Here is a 16,493-nt window from a genome sequence, read left to right as displayed (position 1 = left end):
GAATGATGTCATTTTACCTCTGTCCTTATACGGTGTTTGTTTTTGTATTTACTGTAGCACCAGGAACAGGTTCTGACTGACGTAGTGGATGGGAGAGAAATTTATAACACTATCAGACGGAAAACAAAAGATGCTTTTTACAAAAACATTGTCAAAAAAGGCTACCTCCTGATCAATAAAGGTTTGTGTAACGTTGGCTCGTTTTGTCTGGGCTTTTATCTTCTTGTAATATCGTGAGTAACTATTATCTCATTCAGAGTCTAAACTTTGATTTCTCCCACAGGCAAAGGCAAACGGTGGAAGAACCTTTACTTTATCCTGGAGGGTAATGACGCACAGCTCATCTATTTTGAAAACGAGAAAAGAGCCACGAAACCCAAAGGGCTGATCGACTTAAGCGTGTGCTCCGTCTACGGCGTGCACGACAGTCTGTTTGGCAGGTCGGGCTTTGAAATCTAATCAGTGGTTTCATTTTTTACACTTTAAAATCTGAATGCTTAATGATAGCAGTTGTGTAGACATTGTATAGATGGAAATTATTTTTAATCGTTAAAGCATTTTGTCTTCTGCTTTACTTTTTCAGGCCAAACTGTTTCCAGATTGTTGTCCAGCACTTTAGCGAGGAACAGTACATATTCTACTTTGCAGGAGAGGCTACAGAGCAGGCACAGGTAAACGGAGAGTCAGCACTTTACTGTCACAGAAAATGGTCAAACAAGGCAGAAACGCATACACATTCTTAGAAATATTTTTATACACATACATTTATTTTTCTGAGAGCTGAGGGTGCTTCTCTAAAAGAACAAGGATTTCAACATCGTTATCTACTTTCGTAGAACTCAACCGACTGGTATTCTTTCCATTTGTCTTCTGCTAGGTCAGAGTGCAAATTTATTCCATTATTTATTTTATCTTTCATGTATCATTGTCTAAAGTGGAAGTTAGAATGCTGGGAAGAGAAAAGTAGGAAGGAAGGAAAGAGCTCACGAACATACTGCATCATTTATCAAACCCCTTGAATTAGAGGTGAAACACCACTTTAATCACGCCTCAGTTCTTTGATTTAAAATCTTTCTGCAATGTCATAAAAATGCTCGAAAATGAAAGACTTATTGCTGTAGCTTCAGTTTGACCTGATGGTGGCAGTGTTGTTTCACTGTAGAATTACACATTTACACTGTAGCACCGGTGGAACAGGTTTACTTTAGGACAGCAGTTTTCTCTTGTTTTATATTGTAATATATTCATTATAGTATATTTTGTCTTAGATAAGTTTGGGGCCACAAAACATTTTCAGTTTCCAGATGCAAGTGGCCACCAGTTAGAAATTTCACAATAAGACTTTCATTTTATTCCTTTTTGTGGAATAAATGAGTACACACAGTGTAAATACAGTATTTTTTTTAATGTTTTGGCCATTTTCTTCTTTCCTTTTTTCTGCAGGATTGGATGAAATGCCTTCAAACCTTCTGTAATAACCTAAGGAAAACCACTCAGCCCACCTCCAACAAGAGGCTTAGACAGGTTTGTATAGCAGCACCCAGTATGTGGTCATGATGGCAAAGCAACACAGCAGAAGATTAAATCCAGTGAATAAAGAGGCAGCTCTCATTCAGGTGTATGAGCAAGAGAGGGCTGCAATTGTGACATCAACATTTTAAAGTTGAAAATGTATCAAAACGTAATAATATTGTGAAAGATTAAACACTGATTATTAAAATGGCTTGTATATTAATTCTTCTGTGATGAGGCAGTTGTTCTAATTTTTCTGATTAAAGATTAATTCAGTAGTTTGACGAGGTTCTCCTCAAATGTCATGGCATATCAGGAAATCTAATTATTGCAACCCATCAGTGCATATGTTTTAATCTTTATTGCCGTCTTTCAGGTGAGCAGCCTGGTGCTGTACGTGGAGGAGGCGCACAAGTTGCCAGCGAAGTATTTCACCAACCCCTACTGTAACATCTACCTGAACAGTGTCCAGGTTGCTAAGACGCACCCGCGGGAGGGGCAGAACCCCGTCTTCACTGAGGAATTCATCTTTGAGTAAGTTTGTCGTACTTGTTTATTTCTCTCCTTTGGCTTTTGCTGTTATGTTTCTCCCTTCATGTTTTATCCTTCTAATGTTTCCAGCTATTTTTATTGCTTAGAATCACTTCATAGCATACTAGCATCATGCTATATAGCCAGTGTAGTGCCAATGTTTACCACTGTTTGAGAGAGCACAGATAAGACTGAGGTTGATGTTGTCGAAAGTCTGCAAAGTGAATCTGCCCCAGGACCATGTTGGAGTGGCGTAGTTAACAGGAAAGTACGGTGATTCACATATTCTGCCTAAGGAAACCCATACCTTTATGGCCGTACACATTGACATTGTCACTGAATAAGCTGCACCGATGGCATTGAACATCGTTTTTTTGTTGTTGTTTTTTTTTTTTTTACACTTTTGTAATTTGGATATTAGCTCATGCGACTGACATCCCTCTCACTCGCAGAGTACATGTCATGCTTCAGTTCATCTCATTGTTGCTTAAGCAGCTTCCAGCCTGATTTAGCCACTTTTCATGTCACTATAGCGACAAAGAGTCTTGCACTGTGGCCAGTGCTGCTGTTTGAGCAGGGTTCTTGCTCTCCTGCCAAAGATGCACATCTTTTTGTGTCTGCTCTGTTCAGTGAGTGGCAGAGAGGAGCTGAACCCTTGAGTCAGCGGTGTACATACATGCAATGTTTTTCATCTGGTTTGTTAATGCAGGCAGAGGCCTTACACTCTGGAAAACGCACACACACACTTTTTTGTTTGAATTATTTGACATGTAAATGTAGCTGAAATTACAACTCAGCTTTTGTCCTTAAGTTGATGTTTGGTGGACCCTTTAATAAAATGCTTTTTCTTGTTTCTCACTGGCTGCACATGCAATGAACTAGAAAAGTGTAACATGCAAAAAATACACATCTAACATCTGTGATGTTTATCTGAATAGATACCTGAAGACATATATCTCTCATCTGTATGGCACTGTAGTTGCTATTATTGCTCTTTTGACTCTTCTGAGCTCTCAGTCTGCAGTAATATAAATGACCTGGCATTTATATAAATACAAGAGCACGCAAAGGAGGAACACAGCCTGAAACCAAGTGAACGATTTGTTCACAGACTACAATTTCTTTCTCATTTTTTTTTCTTTAGTATTATATTCCATGTAAATGTAGTCATTGTTTTACAATTGGAGCTGAAACGCTGTGCATGTGATGTTAGTGAAGTTGAAGTGTTTGCTACATAGCAAAACATTAATGTGGCAACATAACAAGATACACAAACAGATTAAAGCATATTCCCATTTATATGTACATATGTTAACAGATAATTTTGAAAACAATGCACTTGAATACCGGTACTGTACATTTGAAATGAGCAGTGTGTGTGGTTCCTGGTTTAGAAATTGATGTGTTTATCTCTGTTGTTTCAGTGACTTGTCCAGTGAAATTAACAGATTTGAAATCAGCTTGAGTAACAAAACGAAAAAGAGTAAAGAAAATGACATCTGTAAGTAACAGCTTCAAGTTTTAAAACAGATTCAAATCTGCATTTACTTTATTTCCGTTATCTACCCTTTTCTCTCCGTGTTCATCGATGCCTCATTGTCTCTTCCCTTCTCAGTGTTCATGCGCTGCCAGCTAAACCGGCTGCAAAAAGGCCAGATGATTGACGAGTGGTTCCCTCTCAGCTCCTACGTTCCTCTGAAGGGCATTGAGCCGGGCTCCTTACGCGTACGTGCCCGCTACTCCGTGGAGAAGATCATGCCCGAAGAGGAGTACAACGAATTCAAGGAGGTCTGAACCACTGAAAAGTGGCTTTGATTGCAACGTCTATTAACGGTCTACTCGGTTGTTGACTTTATGTCCTTGTTGTGCATCCTTTGCAGATAATCTTGCAGAAGGAGTTTTATGTCGTCTATGCTTTGGCACATGTGTGTGGTCAGGACCGCTCCTTACTGGCAAGTCTCCTCCTGCGGATCTTCAGGCACGAGAAGACTGAAGCCCCGCTACTCAGGACACTCAATGACAGAGAGATTAGCATGGAGGGTAGGAGTCACTGCTATTGTAATCCAAAGATAGGAAGGCTTAGGCATCTAAATAGATTGGTTTTAAAGAATTATGAAAGAATCATTTCATTGAAAGCTATAAGTGACAATCATGTTGCTTAGTAACCGGGAAGTTGTCGTGTCCACGCATTTTAAAAACCCTTCTCTGCTTATGCATTGCTACCAGATGAGGCCACAACATTGTTCAGAGCGACTACACTGGCCAGCACACTGATGGAGCAGTACATGAAGGCCACAGCAACACCCTTCGTCCACCACGCGCTCAAAGACACCATCCTCAAAATCATGGAGAGCAAACAGTCCTGCGAGGTAAACGCCTGCTAAAAATGTTGCATTAAGTGTTGATCCTGTACAATAAGGTGAAATATTTATCTTGTTGAATTTATTTGTCTATTTCCCCGCCAAATCTCGGCCTAAATCTACCTTTTTTAAAAATTGTTTTTAAGTTAAACCCTTCAAAACTGGAAAAGAATGAAGATGTGAATATGAATCTGGGGCATCTCCTCAACATACTGTCTGAGCTGGTGGAGAAGATTTTCATGGCTGCTGAGATCCTTCCACCGTAAGCTCATTTACCCTCACACAGCAGAAAATCAAACCACAAGTCCAAGGAACCCAAAAAATCAATTCAGGTGTCTCTATAATTACTTTTTCAGTACTTTGAGGTACATCTACGGCTGTCTGCAGAAGTCTGTGCAACAGAAGTGGCCCACCAACACCACCATGCGAACGAGAGTTGTAAGGTAGACAAACTGCCAAAAAACACCGATTTTCTTTGAGAGTATAAATGTTTGTTTATTATGTTTCAATATCTTATTATGCTTATCGATTCCTTTTCTAGTGGCTTTGTCTTTCTAAGACTGATCTGCCCCGCCATCCTCAATCCCAGAATGTTCAACATCATTTCTGGTAAGCATCTGCTGAAAAGCGCACACACCATATCATCTTTGCTCACTCTGTGACTTGCCACTGTGCATTTGACACTACTGTTCCCTTTTGCAGATCCTCCATCTTCAACAGCAGGCAGGACCCTCACACTGGTGGCGAAGTCTGTCCAGAATCTGGCTAACCTGGTTGAATTTGGTGCTAAGGTATGAATTCTTTCATTCAGCTTTTATAGGAAGGCACGTGTCGAGATTTGTCTGGATTTGACAGTTGTCTCTGCTCACGAACAGGAACCCTACATGGAGGGTGTAAACCCTTTCATCAAAAACAACAAACACAGGATGATCATGTTTCTGGACGAGTTGGGGGTGAGTCACATTTGTTGCCGAAAGCTCAAAAGATTAGTGCATTTAAATGCTTTGTAGTTTTATAAAGTAAAAGTAAAGTACTATTAAGATATCTTAGCAATTCAGTGTGTAGTTACATCTCTTTACATTGACAAAAGCTCTAAATTGAGTGGGCGGTATGTCATCGGTGCTTTTTGACTATTGGTCAAATTAAGAAAGTAGCTTAAATACTACATTGGCCTTAGGGAAATTATAAAAGGATACCTTTTCATGTTTTCTTACATTTCTTACAATAACCTTTTCATAAGCTTTGAAAAACTTTAAGAAACTCTTAACTGTGTTTCTAGAATGTGCCTGACCTCCCTGAAGCCACGGAGCACTTTAGGACGGACCTGTCCCGGGACCTGGCCGCGCTGCACGAGATCTGTGCCACACACTCAGACGAGCTCCGGACGCTGAGCAACGAGAGGGGCTCAGGACAGGTTAGAGACCGCTGCCACATTCTCGCACAGAGACATCAATTAATGTCGTCCCGTTTCACGAGGCTCATTTATCTCCCCGTTTGATCTCCGCAGCATGTATTGAAAAAGATGCTGGCCATCACAGAGCTCCTCCAGCAGAAGCAGGCTCAGTATGCCATGTCCAACAGCAACAGGTAGTACTGCACTCTTCCTCTCCTCCCATCCTCCCCATCCTTGCGTCAAGTCTCCGAGTGCAGCCCGGTGGAGACATGGCATGCTCTACCCTCATCACCATGGCAACCCATCCACCATTCTCCATCATATCTTCCTCTGATAGTCCCGCCCATCCCACCCACCTGCCATCTTGTCTCGTTCACCACAAGAGAGCTATGCAACAACAGCAGCTGAGTACAACAGGCGACGGCGTACTTTAAAAAATAAATAAAAAAAACAAACAAAGAACTTGCACCAGTAACTGACAGCTGTATGCACAATGCAAATATTTGTTCCCCTCCTCCATTAACTGTGATTTGGGTACATTTATTCCTTTCATCACTGAGGCCAAATGCTGAGAGGGGCTTTTTGTACCCAGTATGTGTTTTCAATAGCACAGGTTGCCAAAGTGCCCCCCCACCCCTCCCCTCCTACTCAATATGAGGAAACTGACAAGGAGATGCTAGTTTTCCTCAGACCCCTTTACTGGAAACTGGATTACAAGAGATGATGCTTTTTTTGTAATTAGTGACTTATTTGAAGGTGGTGACAATATCTGCAAAGTACTGAAACAAGCATCTCTGTATGTCTGTGGTTTGTTTTTGTTTTTCTTTTCTAGATTGGAACAAAGTCTTTCGAAAAAAGAAAAGTATGGTTATTTTATATTAATAAATTCTCTTGCTGGAATCATGAGTATATACATGAGAAGAGCTGCATTTTTCCCAATAATTGTATCAGCTATTTTTTTTTGATTTTCTGGTTGAGGCTTTTTTTCTTTTTTCTTTTTTTTTGAAACTTCAAGACACATAATCAGAGAAACCAAGTAAAACAAAAGTGTTTACAGCAGTAAAAAGAAAAAAAATTGGGATAGTACAGACTGTATCAGACATGCATGCACTCATTAAACTGTTTTTGTAAAGTAGATTACGGAGTGGGTTTTTCTTTTGGTCTCCTGATTTGAAGGAGGAGAAATGTGTGCACATGGTGTCATGTGACATAGAAATATGTAGAAAACTCTTTATTAAAAAAGCAGAAGAGAGAGCAAACAAACAGCTGACTGCAATTATGACACGAACACCTGCATTTATGTCACATCCCTTTACAGTAAAACACTGGAATTAATGTGTATATATAATAACTTCAAACTCTGCTCAGTTGCACAAGTCTAGATGAGGTCTTCATCAGTCCATTCCTGAAATAAAACAAAAGTCTAGATTTAGAAAGAATTGTTTAAAACAAACCAACAACAAACAAACGTTAAACTGAGAATAATGTTAGCCTGCCTCACCTCTTCTACCAACCGTGGTTCTTTTGCTACATGGCCATCTTCTTCATATCCTCTCTTTCGTTTGCTGCGATGGGGAAAAAAAAAAAAGAAGAAAATAATTTAGCATGTAGGTGTAAAACTAGTTTTGCAAACACTTCTGCAAATCGCAAGTGTTGTTTTGCGAGAAATAACCGTCCCACATCTTTGCTGTTAACTGTAACTTGTCAACTCTGTCGTCGACTCATTTCGGTAGTGTGAGACCTCTAGTGTGTAGTGCCCCTCCATAATCACTCTTAGTTGCATTTTGTGTTTCTCTTCATTATTTTAGTTTCTATGACTTCATTTAGACTCTCTTCACGCCATGTTTGCAAGCCACACACGACTGGCGAGGCCATCTGTCTGGAACATTTTGATGCACAGCAAACAAAGTCCCTTTCACAAACGTGTTCGCTTTATCTTACAGGACAGAGTGCACCATCATGTCACTCGCTGCTGCCATCCAGGTAATGTGAGTTTTCATACGATTTTTCACCTGAGAATCAAAAGTGTGGCGGTCGGGCCGCACAGCCAGCCAAAGCGAGGCCTCATCATCCCGTGAGGTGTAGAACCGAAGACTGGAGCGAGTTTGTACTTTCCAAGCATGTGGCCTAGATTCCTGGCGGTATAAATGCAATACGGCTGTTCTCCATGGGAAACCCACTTGCTGCGTTTCTGAATGCTGTCCTTCCAAAGCCCTTCTCGAAATGCTTCAAACGATGACGCCGTGTTTAAAGATGGGCAAAAAGCCTCAAAGATTTCTGTGAAGATCTGAGAGACTTTACTGCAGACTTTTTTTTTTTTAATCCTTGCTATTCCTGCCACTCCCTCAAAAATAAAATAAAAAAATAAAAAACCTGAGCAGTTACAGTTGGTAACTGACATAGAACCAGACAAATAGGGGGTTTGGTAGGGAGGCTACCTGATGGGCCAACTTCTGTCTCGTGATGACACAGGAGAAAGGAAATCCAAAGCATTGAAGTAGCGTTTTTTTTCTGCCATCATCAGGGAATTCAAACATAGCACCTCTTGCCAAGACAACACGAGCCTTAACGCCCTTTCTACTCACTGTCCTCTCACCCACGTCGCCTGATTTTTTTACAATAAGCTCTTCCTTTAAACCATTGACGACTTCCAGTCTGTGTGTGAACTTTGACGCAGCAACGGGAGTCGCTTGTTACTTCTTTTTTTGGCTGTTTTTTTTAAATATGCTGCTTTGTTTATTGATGTTATATACTTAGGCTTGTATAGAGAAACTGTGTTTGTGTACGATTACAGCTGAAAGGTAGTCATAGGAGTTTGTAGGAGATACCTGTAACCCATCCTGTGCATGTGTAATCCTGACGGATCCTGTTATTGTGTGTGGGCCTACATATATGCTGCTCTAACGACTTTCACCGGAACTCCCCTTTATACCTTTTTGGACGTTTTAAAAAAAATACAAAAAAAAAGAAAAAAGAAAATCTTTCACACGTTGCAGTCTCTCTCTCTCTCGCTTTCCCCTCCACCAACAGGTGGCGTTTCAGTACATAGATCCACCCGGAGAAGTCATGCCACGCACAGATTTACCAACTTCAACGTCGTAACGGTTGGCCCCGTGTGCCTCGTCGTGATTCGAGCAGCTGCAAAAGTCTGAATCTGTGCCTGTCATAGCGCAAAAGTTTACCATAGTTTACTGTAGTTGCACTTAAGATACCACGGACCTCACCGAGTGTTAGCAGACATCTGGCGACAGATAAGTGACAATGTCTCCTAACATCGCCCAGAACAACAAAAAAAACAAACAAAACTCCTCATCAGCTATACCAATATCAGCTGTGCTACATGGTATAGATGATGTACTTTCTGTATTTCATACAGCTGATGATAATGATGTGTAATCCTTTTTATTTTTCTACCTGATTACTGAACCTTGAACCTTTTGCATCTTAGATACGACAACCTGGCTAAAATAAAACAATATATACCTGGACTTAGTCGCTTGTCGTTTGTGTGTGCCAGAGTACTACGTGCCAGTTTTATAGTGACATTAAGTGTTATTTTTCTTTCTACATACATATGTACACACTGATCAGCTTTATATATTCTGATTTTAATATCACAATGTTTAACTGTTGGAAAGTATCACAAAACAAAAACAACCAAGGGAGTTAATGTCGTCTCCTTACTTGCTTGAACTGGCAAATTCGGCATGAATCCTCTCCAGCCTCTGTTTGGAAATATTCACCTCCTCTAGTTTAGGAGGCTCATATTTCTTCAGGAGGGTTTTCATTCCTGAAAAAACAAAGCAGCAAGTTTGAAAGCGCATTCTTTGCCAAGGCCCTGTTTTGTAGCTCTAAGGCACATGAGTTGGATTGGCATTTAAAATGTATTCAGTTCTTCCTTTACTTGTGCAATTCAGCATAATAGTTTCTGTATCGTGCAGTCAATCGGACAGAACCGCAAGAAAAAGCCTCTGGAGAAGCTAAAACAGCTCAATATCACCATCTTGTGGTGTCAACTTGAAGGTGCGGTTTACTCACGTCTCATGGAGTCGTACATCTTTGAGAGCGTCTCCTTCTCCTCTTTCAGTCCTAAGCACTGGGTCAGGTAACTGGGCATGAGAAATAATACATAGAAGGGATCGGTCTTGATTAACATACGAGGGACAAACTTCTTCAGATAAATTACATTTTACGGTTTTTTTTGTTCCTGATTCAAATTTTGCTTTTGTAATGTATTTGCTGTACATATAAATTAACTAAGCCAGCCAATAATCACTCTGGACTTTATGATGAAATCTTAAATTCTAAACATTATCTAACATTTAATTTTTTTTTTTTTTTCAACCATGAGGAAGATTCGATTCATAATTAGACATAATATTTTAAAGCCAGTTTGAATTTCAAACACGGACACTGTCACCTGGTTACTGATTTAAGAACTTTGTGTACTACCTCTCCATGTTAAGACCGGCTCTCGAGGCGCTGTTCAGAATAGCTGTCAGAGCGATCTGGGAGGGAGAAAAAAGTAGTCCTGCATCTGTCATAGCTGCCTGTGTCAGAAAGTCATCGGCAGTCTTCCTCAGTGACTCTGGGCTTTCCAGTGTAGGGTACCGGGTCTGGAAAAAGCGATATTTTCAAATGAAAACTTAAGTAAGCGAGATTAGGGCAGTAGTAGTTTCCGTCTTCGTGTTTATAGTGTGAAGCAGTCATAAGAGCACACCCACCTTGAGGTCGATGAGCAGACCTTCCATGGGTCTGTAGGGGTTGTGGACCACCAAATGAAAGTTGAGCTGCTGGATTAGCAGTAGCTCATACTCCAGGATCTGCTCCAGAACCCTTTCTTGTCCTGCTGGGGTCTCCTGTACAAGATTGCCCACAAACTGGGTGCAGGACACATTGAATTCATCTACTTTGCAGGCGAGGTATGTACACGTCAGCCTAAAACAAGTAACAGGTTGCTTAGAACAAGGCTGAAAAAACATTCTATAATTAACTCATTATTCAACACGACATGAAGGTTAAGTGGTAGTTAAATAAATCATTTTTATACACAGCAAATCATTCAGTGACCCTCCCCCTATGCCCTATGGATGCTGCACTTTTATCTTGGAAGGAAACATTCCCATTAGGAGGAAAGTGTATAGCAGGAAGTAGGAGATCATTGAGAACAACTTTGGTTAAGATCGAAGAGGAAAAAACCCCCCACAAAAAAACAAAAACAATTTATTATGAGGTCAGGTAAAATTATGATGTCAAAGAAAAAGAAACAGCGTGTTTAGAGAACCTGTCTGCACTTAGTCTAGACGACTTGATAATGTGACTGTGGGTGACGATCACATGGGTCACCCCTGTTAACACTGAGCACAGATTACGAAACACCTGAGATGCTTTGCTGCCACATACTCTTACGCGTTTCTCATCCTAACATCTGCCCACATCATCTCTCTCCACTGAAGATCAACTTTGACTCTTGAATTGAGGCTTTCAACACACCTGACATCACATTAATTTACGATAAGAGACCACCAAACTGAGTTACACTACAACCGTCGCATTGCTTTGATCGTTTTAATAAAACAGTTCAAAGTTTGCCTGCGAGTTTAACAAACTGGGAATTTCTGAAACACACCAAGAGATGTATGCTTCTGTGTACAATCTACACTGTAAGGATGTCACCTCATAGCCACAAACCCCTCTGAAACCCTACAGCATAACCTATGCAGTAACCTGATGTCCACCTCTCTGCAAAGCTACGCATCGTATTGAGTCAGCATGCAACTTTTGTAATTGGCCTGCTCAGCACCGTCGAGTCTTTATTACTACTGTCGACTACTTTTTTTCACCTCAGTGTTTGAATTTATTAAAGTCAATATAAGGACTCACATATGTCAACAAATTCTTAGAGGGAAACTGCCAAACCTATCAGAAACTTTCCTCAACAGACACTTCCTTTAATGTGTCACCTCAGTACTGTTCGTTTTCCTTTCACCGACCAGCAGTACTTACATGATAATCCTGGGGTGGTACTCCATGACGGAGTTGCTCAGGTAGAATCTCCTGAAGTACATGAGGGCTGTACCCTGCAAAACGAGAGAAAGGCACGTGGTTCACAGATGTCCTCGAGGTCACATGGCTCTGTTCAAAGAAACCGCATGCATACATACATACCACCACAGACTTTGGCATTGTGGGCTTAAAAGCATTGCAGAATTCCAGCAGCCTCCTCTCATAGTGCCGAAATAGGACGTCTTCCTCATGACGCTGCAAGAACATGGACTCACTCACCCCGGGCTTCTTCAAAGAGGAGGGAGTGAAGGTAACTGTCAAACAGACGTTCATGGACTACATCTTTGGTTCAAATATGCCTAATGACATTTTTAATCGCAGCTTACCTTCCCACTTTCTAGGGCCTTGTTGCGGAATTTCTGATTAGCCTTGCACCTCATATGCTCGAGTTCATCTTCACTTTTAAAAATCCAGTATTTCTTCTGGGAGCTGTTGTGAAACATGTCGCCTGTTGTGGAGAACACCGCAGCAAAACTACCTGATAAAAAAAAAAGAGTCAACGTTAGCCTGCCGTCCAAACTTTGATAAATCTGAAATAAAATAACTTACAGTTGTTGAGCGTAATTGAAGGTCAGTCCATCCACGACACCGATGCTGCGTGAAAATAATTTTCTACAAATGAGCGCGTTTAATGCCTCAAGACAGTTCAAAACTAACGTCTTAACAAGCGGACTGCGGCAATAACAAATCCCACGCGCGTCGCCATTGGATTACGTCGACCTCGTCGGTTATTGATGACGCACGCAAACACACATACACATATACGCACACAATCTAAGTCATATTTAGGGACGTTTTTGGCAGTTTTAGACGGGAATGCCACTTGAAACGTGCCGAATGGCTTCAATTTATGTCTAATTGGGGTAGTTTCGGTCCCCAGAGGCAACAGCGTCCCCAATGAACGGGTGTGTCAGCTGATATAGGTCCCCAATTTTGACAGAAGTAAACACACACAGGAACTCACACACACAAGCAAACATACTCCAGAAAAAAAAGAAAAAACAGGAGGTTGGAAAGAAAACGAATGAAGCGCCATGAAGACGTTTCACCTCCCACCCAAGAGATTTCTTCAGATGATATCCCACCTTTGCAGGGTCACGTGTGCTAGGCCGGTTAGAAATAGCTGCCACTTTTGACAGTCTGTAGCGTTGAAAGAGGTGTCTGACCTTATGTGTCCTCTTCACTCGGGTTAGCACACGCTAAATAACCCAGAATAAATAAGCATGTAAACCTTGAATAAAGGCCCGCATTAACAGCAGCTCCCTCCTCCTTCTTCTTTAAATGAGCCAGGACAACATAAAGTTCACACTGCTAAAGCTGGTTTGTGACTATATGTTAGTTAAAATCAAGGATTTTGATTATTTTTTAGTGGGGGGTGGGGAAAAAATGCGCAACAGAAACGAAATCGCACGGTATGTTTAGACAGAGCCACTCAACCCCCCACCCGTGTTTCCGCACGCCCTCATTTGCATAAACATGAGTAATTTATGAATAATAAATGCCCTTGCATTCAGCGGGAGCCGTTAATTTGCATATCACCACAGCTACAGTTTTATTTCCTTAGTGCGGCGTTATCATGAAGCCCTTCGAGCCTGCATAAAACCAGGCTCAAAGAAATGACGCTTTAACAGGTATGTGCGCACTTGGGACTATTTTATATAATCTTAACCTTTTTCTCTACAGGCGCTTTCCGTGTGAACGCTCGCGTCTGAGCTCTGTCTGTGATAGGCTTGTGCACAAGGCTACGGCGGGCTTCTACACTAGCCATCGCTCGGTCTTGCCCTGTAAATTGCATAAACATGAAGTGCCGATGCATTATTGATGAGACCATTGCAACGTTTACTGTATGTGCGCATATGTGTGCGTGCGCGGGACTGACTGTGCATGCACGCTTGTGTTGTCAGCCTAACACCTCTCCCTCTGCTATTTCGCATAATTCTGCAGTGTGATGACTTATTTTTGTCTTTCTGTGTTGTGTTGGACTATCTTGAAGGTTTTTGTTTGTTGTTGTTTTGTTTTGTTTTTACATTTCTGCTGTTTAATTTGTCATTTATATATGTATGTGTAGGGGTTTTTTTTTCTGTTTTGAGACTTCATCACTTCATCCTGTGCCTTCACTATTTACAAAAGAAATGCTGGCTTGATGGTGAGGCAGCAAGTGAAATCTGCCTCCCCATGAGTGTGTATGTTCATGTGATGGGTGATTTGAAGGGAGAGACACCACAGTTTTAGGTCAGGTGTGTGTGTGTGTGTGTCCCTGTGAGTAACGGTTGCTCCTATGCAATCTGACAGGCAGTGTTTTATGGGAAATCAAACTTGGGTGATTTTGTTGCATTGCCAGATCAACTGAATGATCTTTGAGCCTCCCTGATCGAGTTAGACTCATCCTCCCAGAGTCGAGCCCACACTCCTGCCTGTTATATTTCAGCCGCATATGAAAACCTTTTCAGGCGTGCTGAAATGATTGCTATTCACGGACACAAAGTCAGCTAAAATTCAGCCGCCGATGCCGTGTGAACCATCACCTCGCCTGTACGCAGCTTTGTAAACTATTCATGGCGGTGATAATGCTGAGGAGGGAGGCGAGGAGAAGCTGGAGGAAGATAATCCCCACCCCGTGGCCCACCTTCCTCATCTCATCTATGAAGTTACTTTCTAGCATGAGAGGAAATAATCTGGATATAACCTTGACAATGATGCAGATGATTTACCAGAATGAGCCTGCCTAATCCATTTTTTTGCCCGCCCTTGCCCTGATATTCCTCGTGTTTGCTGCAGCTTTCATTCCATTTCAGCTTCACACGCCAACAATTAAATCCCGATTCTGACTCGTCGCATGTGCATATTAATTTTCTACTCTCCATCCTGCAGCATCCAACGACACCCCCACCCCACCCCATCCAAATTGGTACCCAGGTTGCTATGGCAACCATAAGTGGCAGTGCTGATGTCAGAAACTCCTCCAAGGACAGTCATGCAGGCATTGGGTCAGGTGATATGCAACGCTGCTGGGCATCCAGGAACAAAATGGCGGCCACTCCCCACCTCAGTTTTCTTTTCTTTTTCTTCTTTTTTTATTAACCACATGTGAGAGTCTCTCTTTGAGCTTAAATAAAAGCGTGGAGTGCACCTGTGCTCCTCCCCCCCCCACCTCTCTTTTTTTGTTTTGAAATGTGTGATATGGATGATGTGGGATATTCTCTGTGTGATTGGTGTGAGCGAAAGGCATCACAGAGCTGAGCTGTCTGAGCCCCTCAGAGATCGGCTGCCTGTCTGAAGAATTTAGAAATCTGTCTGGCTATTTAAGAGCATTCACATCTGTGTGTCCCTTTGTGTTTGAATGTGTCCGTACACTGGTTTTCTCAGGTTGGCATTAAGCAGTCAAAGGTTCCCCCCCTTCCCCCTCCCCTTCAGACACTCAGCGCTCCCCCACTGCCTCTTTCTCTTCTCTGTCTCTAATTGAGCTTTGTGTCTACCTCCATCTCCATTCAAATCCAGCCTCATTTGCATACTGCCGCTGCGTGCTGGACAGCTCCCCAGCTGTACTGTACAGAACTAAATGAGGAACACAGACCCACTTTGCGTGACGTGAATACTAAGCAGGCGCGATAGTCATTTTCCTGTTTCCTGAAAATACAGCTACCTGAGAGATCAGGGGTAAATAGGAAGGAGTGCGGTCGTATCAAATCAGTTGCATTCACAGACAGACGGGCATTACCAGACTGGGAAGGGGATGCTGATATAAGGGCAGAATTAATTTTTTTTTCTTAAACGAAACAAGGCAAAACATCATATACTCTAATTTGACTTAAAAGTTGCCAGACGTGTTGTGATGTAGGCTATGAAGGTTTCAAGCTGACATCATTTATATTTGTATTTAAATTTAAATCCTGGAAATTCTGCAGAAAAACAGGATTCACCCACTTTTTTTCCCGTTTTTTTTTCCCCTTTTGCCAGTTACGTGACAATTTTGCCCCATTTTGGCAGGTTTAATTTGAACCCTACTGCCCTTTGGCTTTACTCTCACATCATTCCCGTTGAGGCCCGATTTTAAGGTCCCTTGCATTTTAGCAGAGGAAGTTGCTCAGCATTGAGGAATTTTTAGGGACATTTTGCTTGAGTGCACAGAGACACGTAATTATGCTGTATTTTTGATGCACTCCAGTCACATTTAACAGAATGTTAAGCACGCTCTTAATGGGAAGCTTAAAACCCCCCCAAGGCCAATTTTCATTTCGAGCATACTGGTAGAGATTTGTGACATTTCAACTCATTTCAGTATTCAATCAAAGACATAGCTCTAGGGAGAGCACAACTAGCATGCTCTTTACGGTAAATCCAACTGTCCTTGGCTTTCCTATGCAGCCGCTTCCTCCATAGTCACACCTTTGAGAATTGGAGCAAATTAAATGACCCATTTTAGCTTTACCTTGAAGACAAATGCAAACAGTGTGAAAATGTTTCAGTTTTTTCTTTTCTTTGTTTCTTCAGTGAGTTTGAATATAAGGGCTTTATTTAGAAAACAAAATCACGTGTGCTCAATTTTAAGTGTCTGGCAGTGTTTAAATCAGCAGGGAATGAAAAACACATTGCGCTCCATCATTCTGAGCACCTTAGGCATTGAGGGGAAT

The 16,493-nt window shown here is 41.6% G+C and overlaps 2 protein-coding genes and 1 long non-coding RNA gene across 5 annotated transcripts in view; 2 read left to right on the top strand and 1 right to left on the bottom strand.

Annotated features, from left to right (window-relative positions):
• rasa1a (RAS p21 protein activator (GTPase activating protein) 1a) overlaps positions 1–9,284 on the top strand; it is a 32,969-nt gene extending 23,685 nt beyond the window's left edge. For both annotated transcript variants that reach the window (XM_005922874.3, XM_005922875.3), the window contains exons 10-26: positions 58–181; positions 284–440; positions 584–671; positions 1,444–1,524; positions 1,889–2,046; positions 3,468–3,544; positions 3,659–3,831; positions 3,924–4,083; positions 4,270–4,412; positions 4,550–4,665; positions 4,760–4,846; positions 4,945–5,012; positions 5,106–5,194; positions 5,279–5,356; positions 5,683–5,817; positions 5,911–5,990; positions 7,740–9,284. In XM_005922874.3, coding sequence (XP_005922936.2) covers positions 58–181; positions 284–440; positions 584–671; positions 1,444–1,524; positions 1,889–2,046; positions 3,468–3,544; positions 3,659–3,831; positions 3,924–4,083; positions 4,270–4,412; positions 4,550–4,665; positions 4,760–4,846; positions 4,945–5,012; positions 5,106–5,194; positions 5,279–5,356; positions 5,683–5,817; positions 5,911–5,990; positions 7,740–7,788 — 1,863 coding nt within the window. In that variant the 3' untranslated portion in view covers positions 7,789–9,284. The remainder of the gene's footprint in view (positions 1–57; positions 182–283; positions 441–583; positions 672–1,443; positions 1,525–1,888; positions 2,047–3,467; positions 3,545–3,658; positions 3,832–3,923; positions 4,084–4,269; positions 4,413–4,549; positions 4,666–4,759; positions 4,847–4,944; positions 5,013–5,105; positions 5,195–5,278; positions 5,357–5,682; positions 5,818–5,910; positions 5,991–7,739) is intronic.
• Positions 6,761–12,896, bottom strand: ccnh (cyclin H). Of its 2 annotated transcripts, none has more exons than XM_042221243.1 (10): positions 12,412–12,896; positions 12,189–12,340; positions 11,965–12,087; positions 11,803–11,876; positions 10,521–10,734; positions 10,249–10,412; positions 9,835–9,905; positions 9,481–9,586; positions 7,298–7,361; positions 6,761–7,201 (listed from the first exon to the last, which is right to left on the bottom strand). In XM_042221243.1, exons 2-10 carry the CDS (start codon positions 12,303–12,305, stop codon positions 7,175–7,177), a joined length of 960 nt encoding a protein of 319 aa, XP_042077177.1. In that variant the 5' UTR covers positions 12,306–12,340; positions 12,412–12,896; the 3' UTR covers positions 6,761–7,174. The 2 variants fall into 2 exon arrangements, with proteins under 2 accessions (XP_042077177.1, XP_005922938.1); XM_005922876.3 differs by having other exon boundaries at positions 11,965–12,090; positions 12,412–12,877.
• Positions 12,897–13,233: 337 nt separating this feature from the next.
• Positions 13,234–16,493, top strand: part of LOC102303214 — a 34,594-nt gene continuing 31,334 nt past the window's right edge. The window contains exon 1 of the long non-coding RNA XR_001336333.2: positions 13,234–13,493. This is a non-coding gene — a long non-coding RNA (uncharacterized LOC102303214). The remainder of the gene's footprint in view (positions 13,494–16,493) is intronic.

Source organism: Haplochromis burtoni, unplaced genomic scaffold (assembly GCF_018398535.1).
Source record: "Haplochromis burtoni strain Fernald_Lab_line unplaced genomic scaffold, NCSU_Asbu1 Contig_63, whole genome shotgun sequence".
NCBI lineage: Eukaryota > Metazoa > Chordata > Actinopteri > Cichliformes > Cichlidae > Haplochromis > Haplochromis burtoni.
Note: the sequence above shows the minus strand (reverse complement) of the source record. Positions and strands in the feature narration are given on the sequence as shown.

Bases quoted from the DNA above. Each gene is read 5' to 3' on its own strand.
- ccnh (XM_005922876.3), bottom strand. From the start codon at position 12,305: ATGTTTCACAACAGCTCCCAGAAGAAATACTGGATTTTTAAAAGTGAA. The intron at 11,877-11,964 runs GTATGTATGTAT...CTCGTTTTGCAG, and splicing joins CAATGCCAAAGTCTGTGGTG to GGTACAGCCCTCATGTACTT. The intron at 7,202-7,297 runs GTGAGGCAGGCT...GTTTTATTTCAG, and splicing joins AACCACGGTTGGTAGAAGAG to GAATGGACTGATGAAGACCT.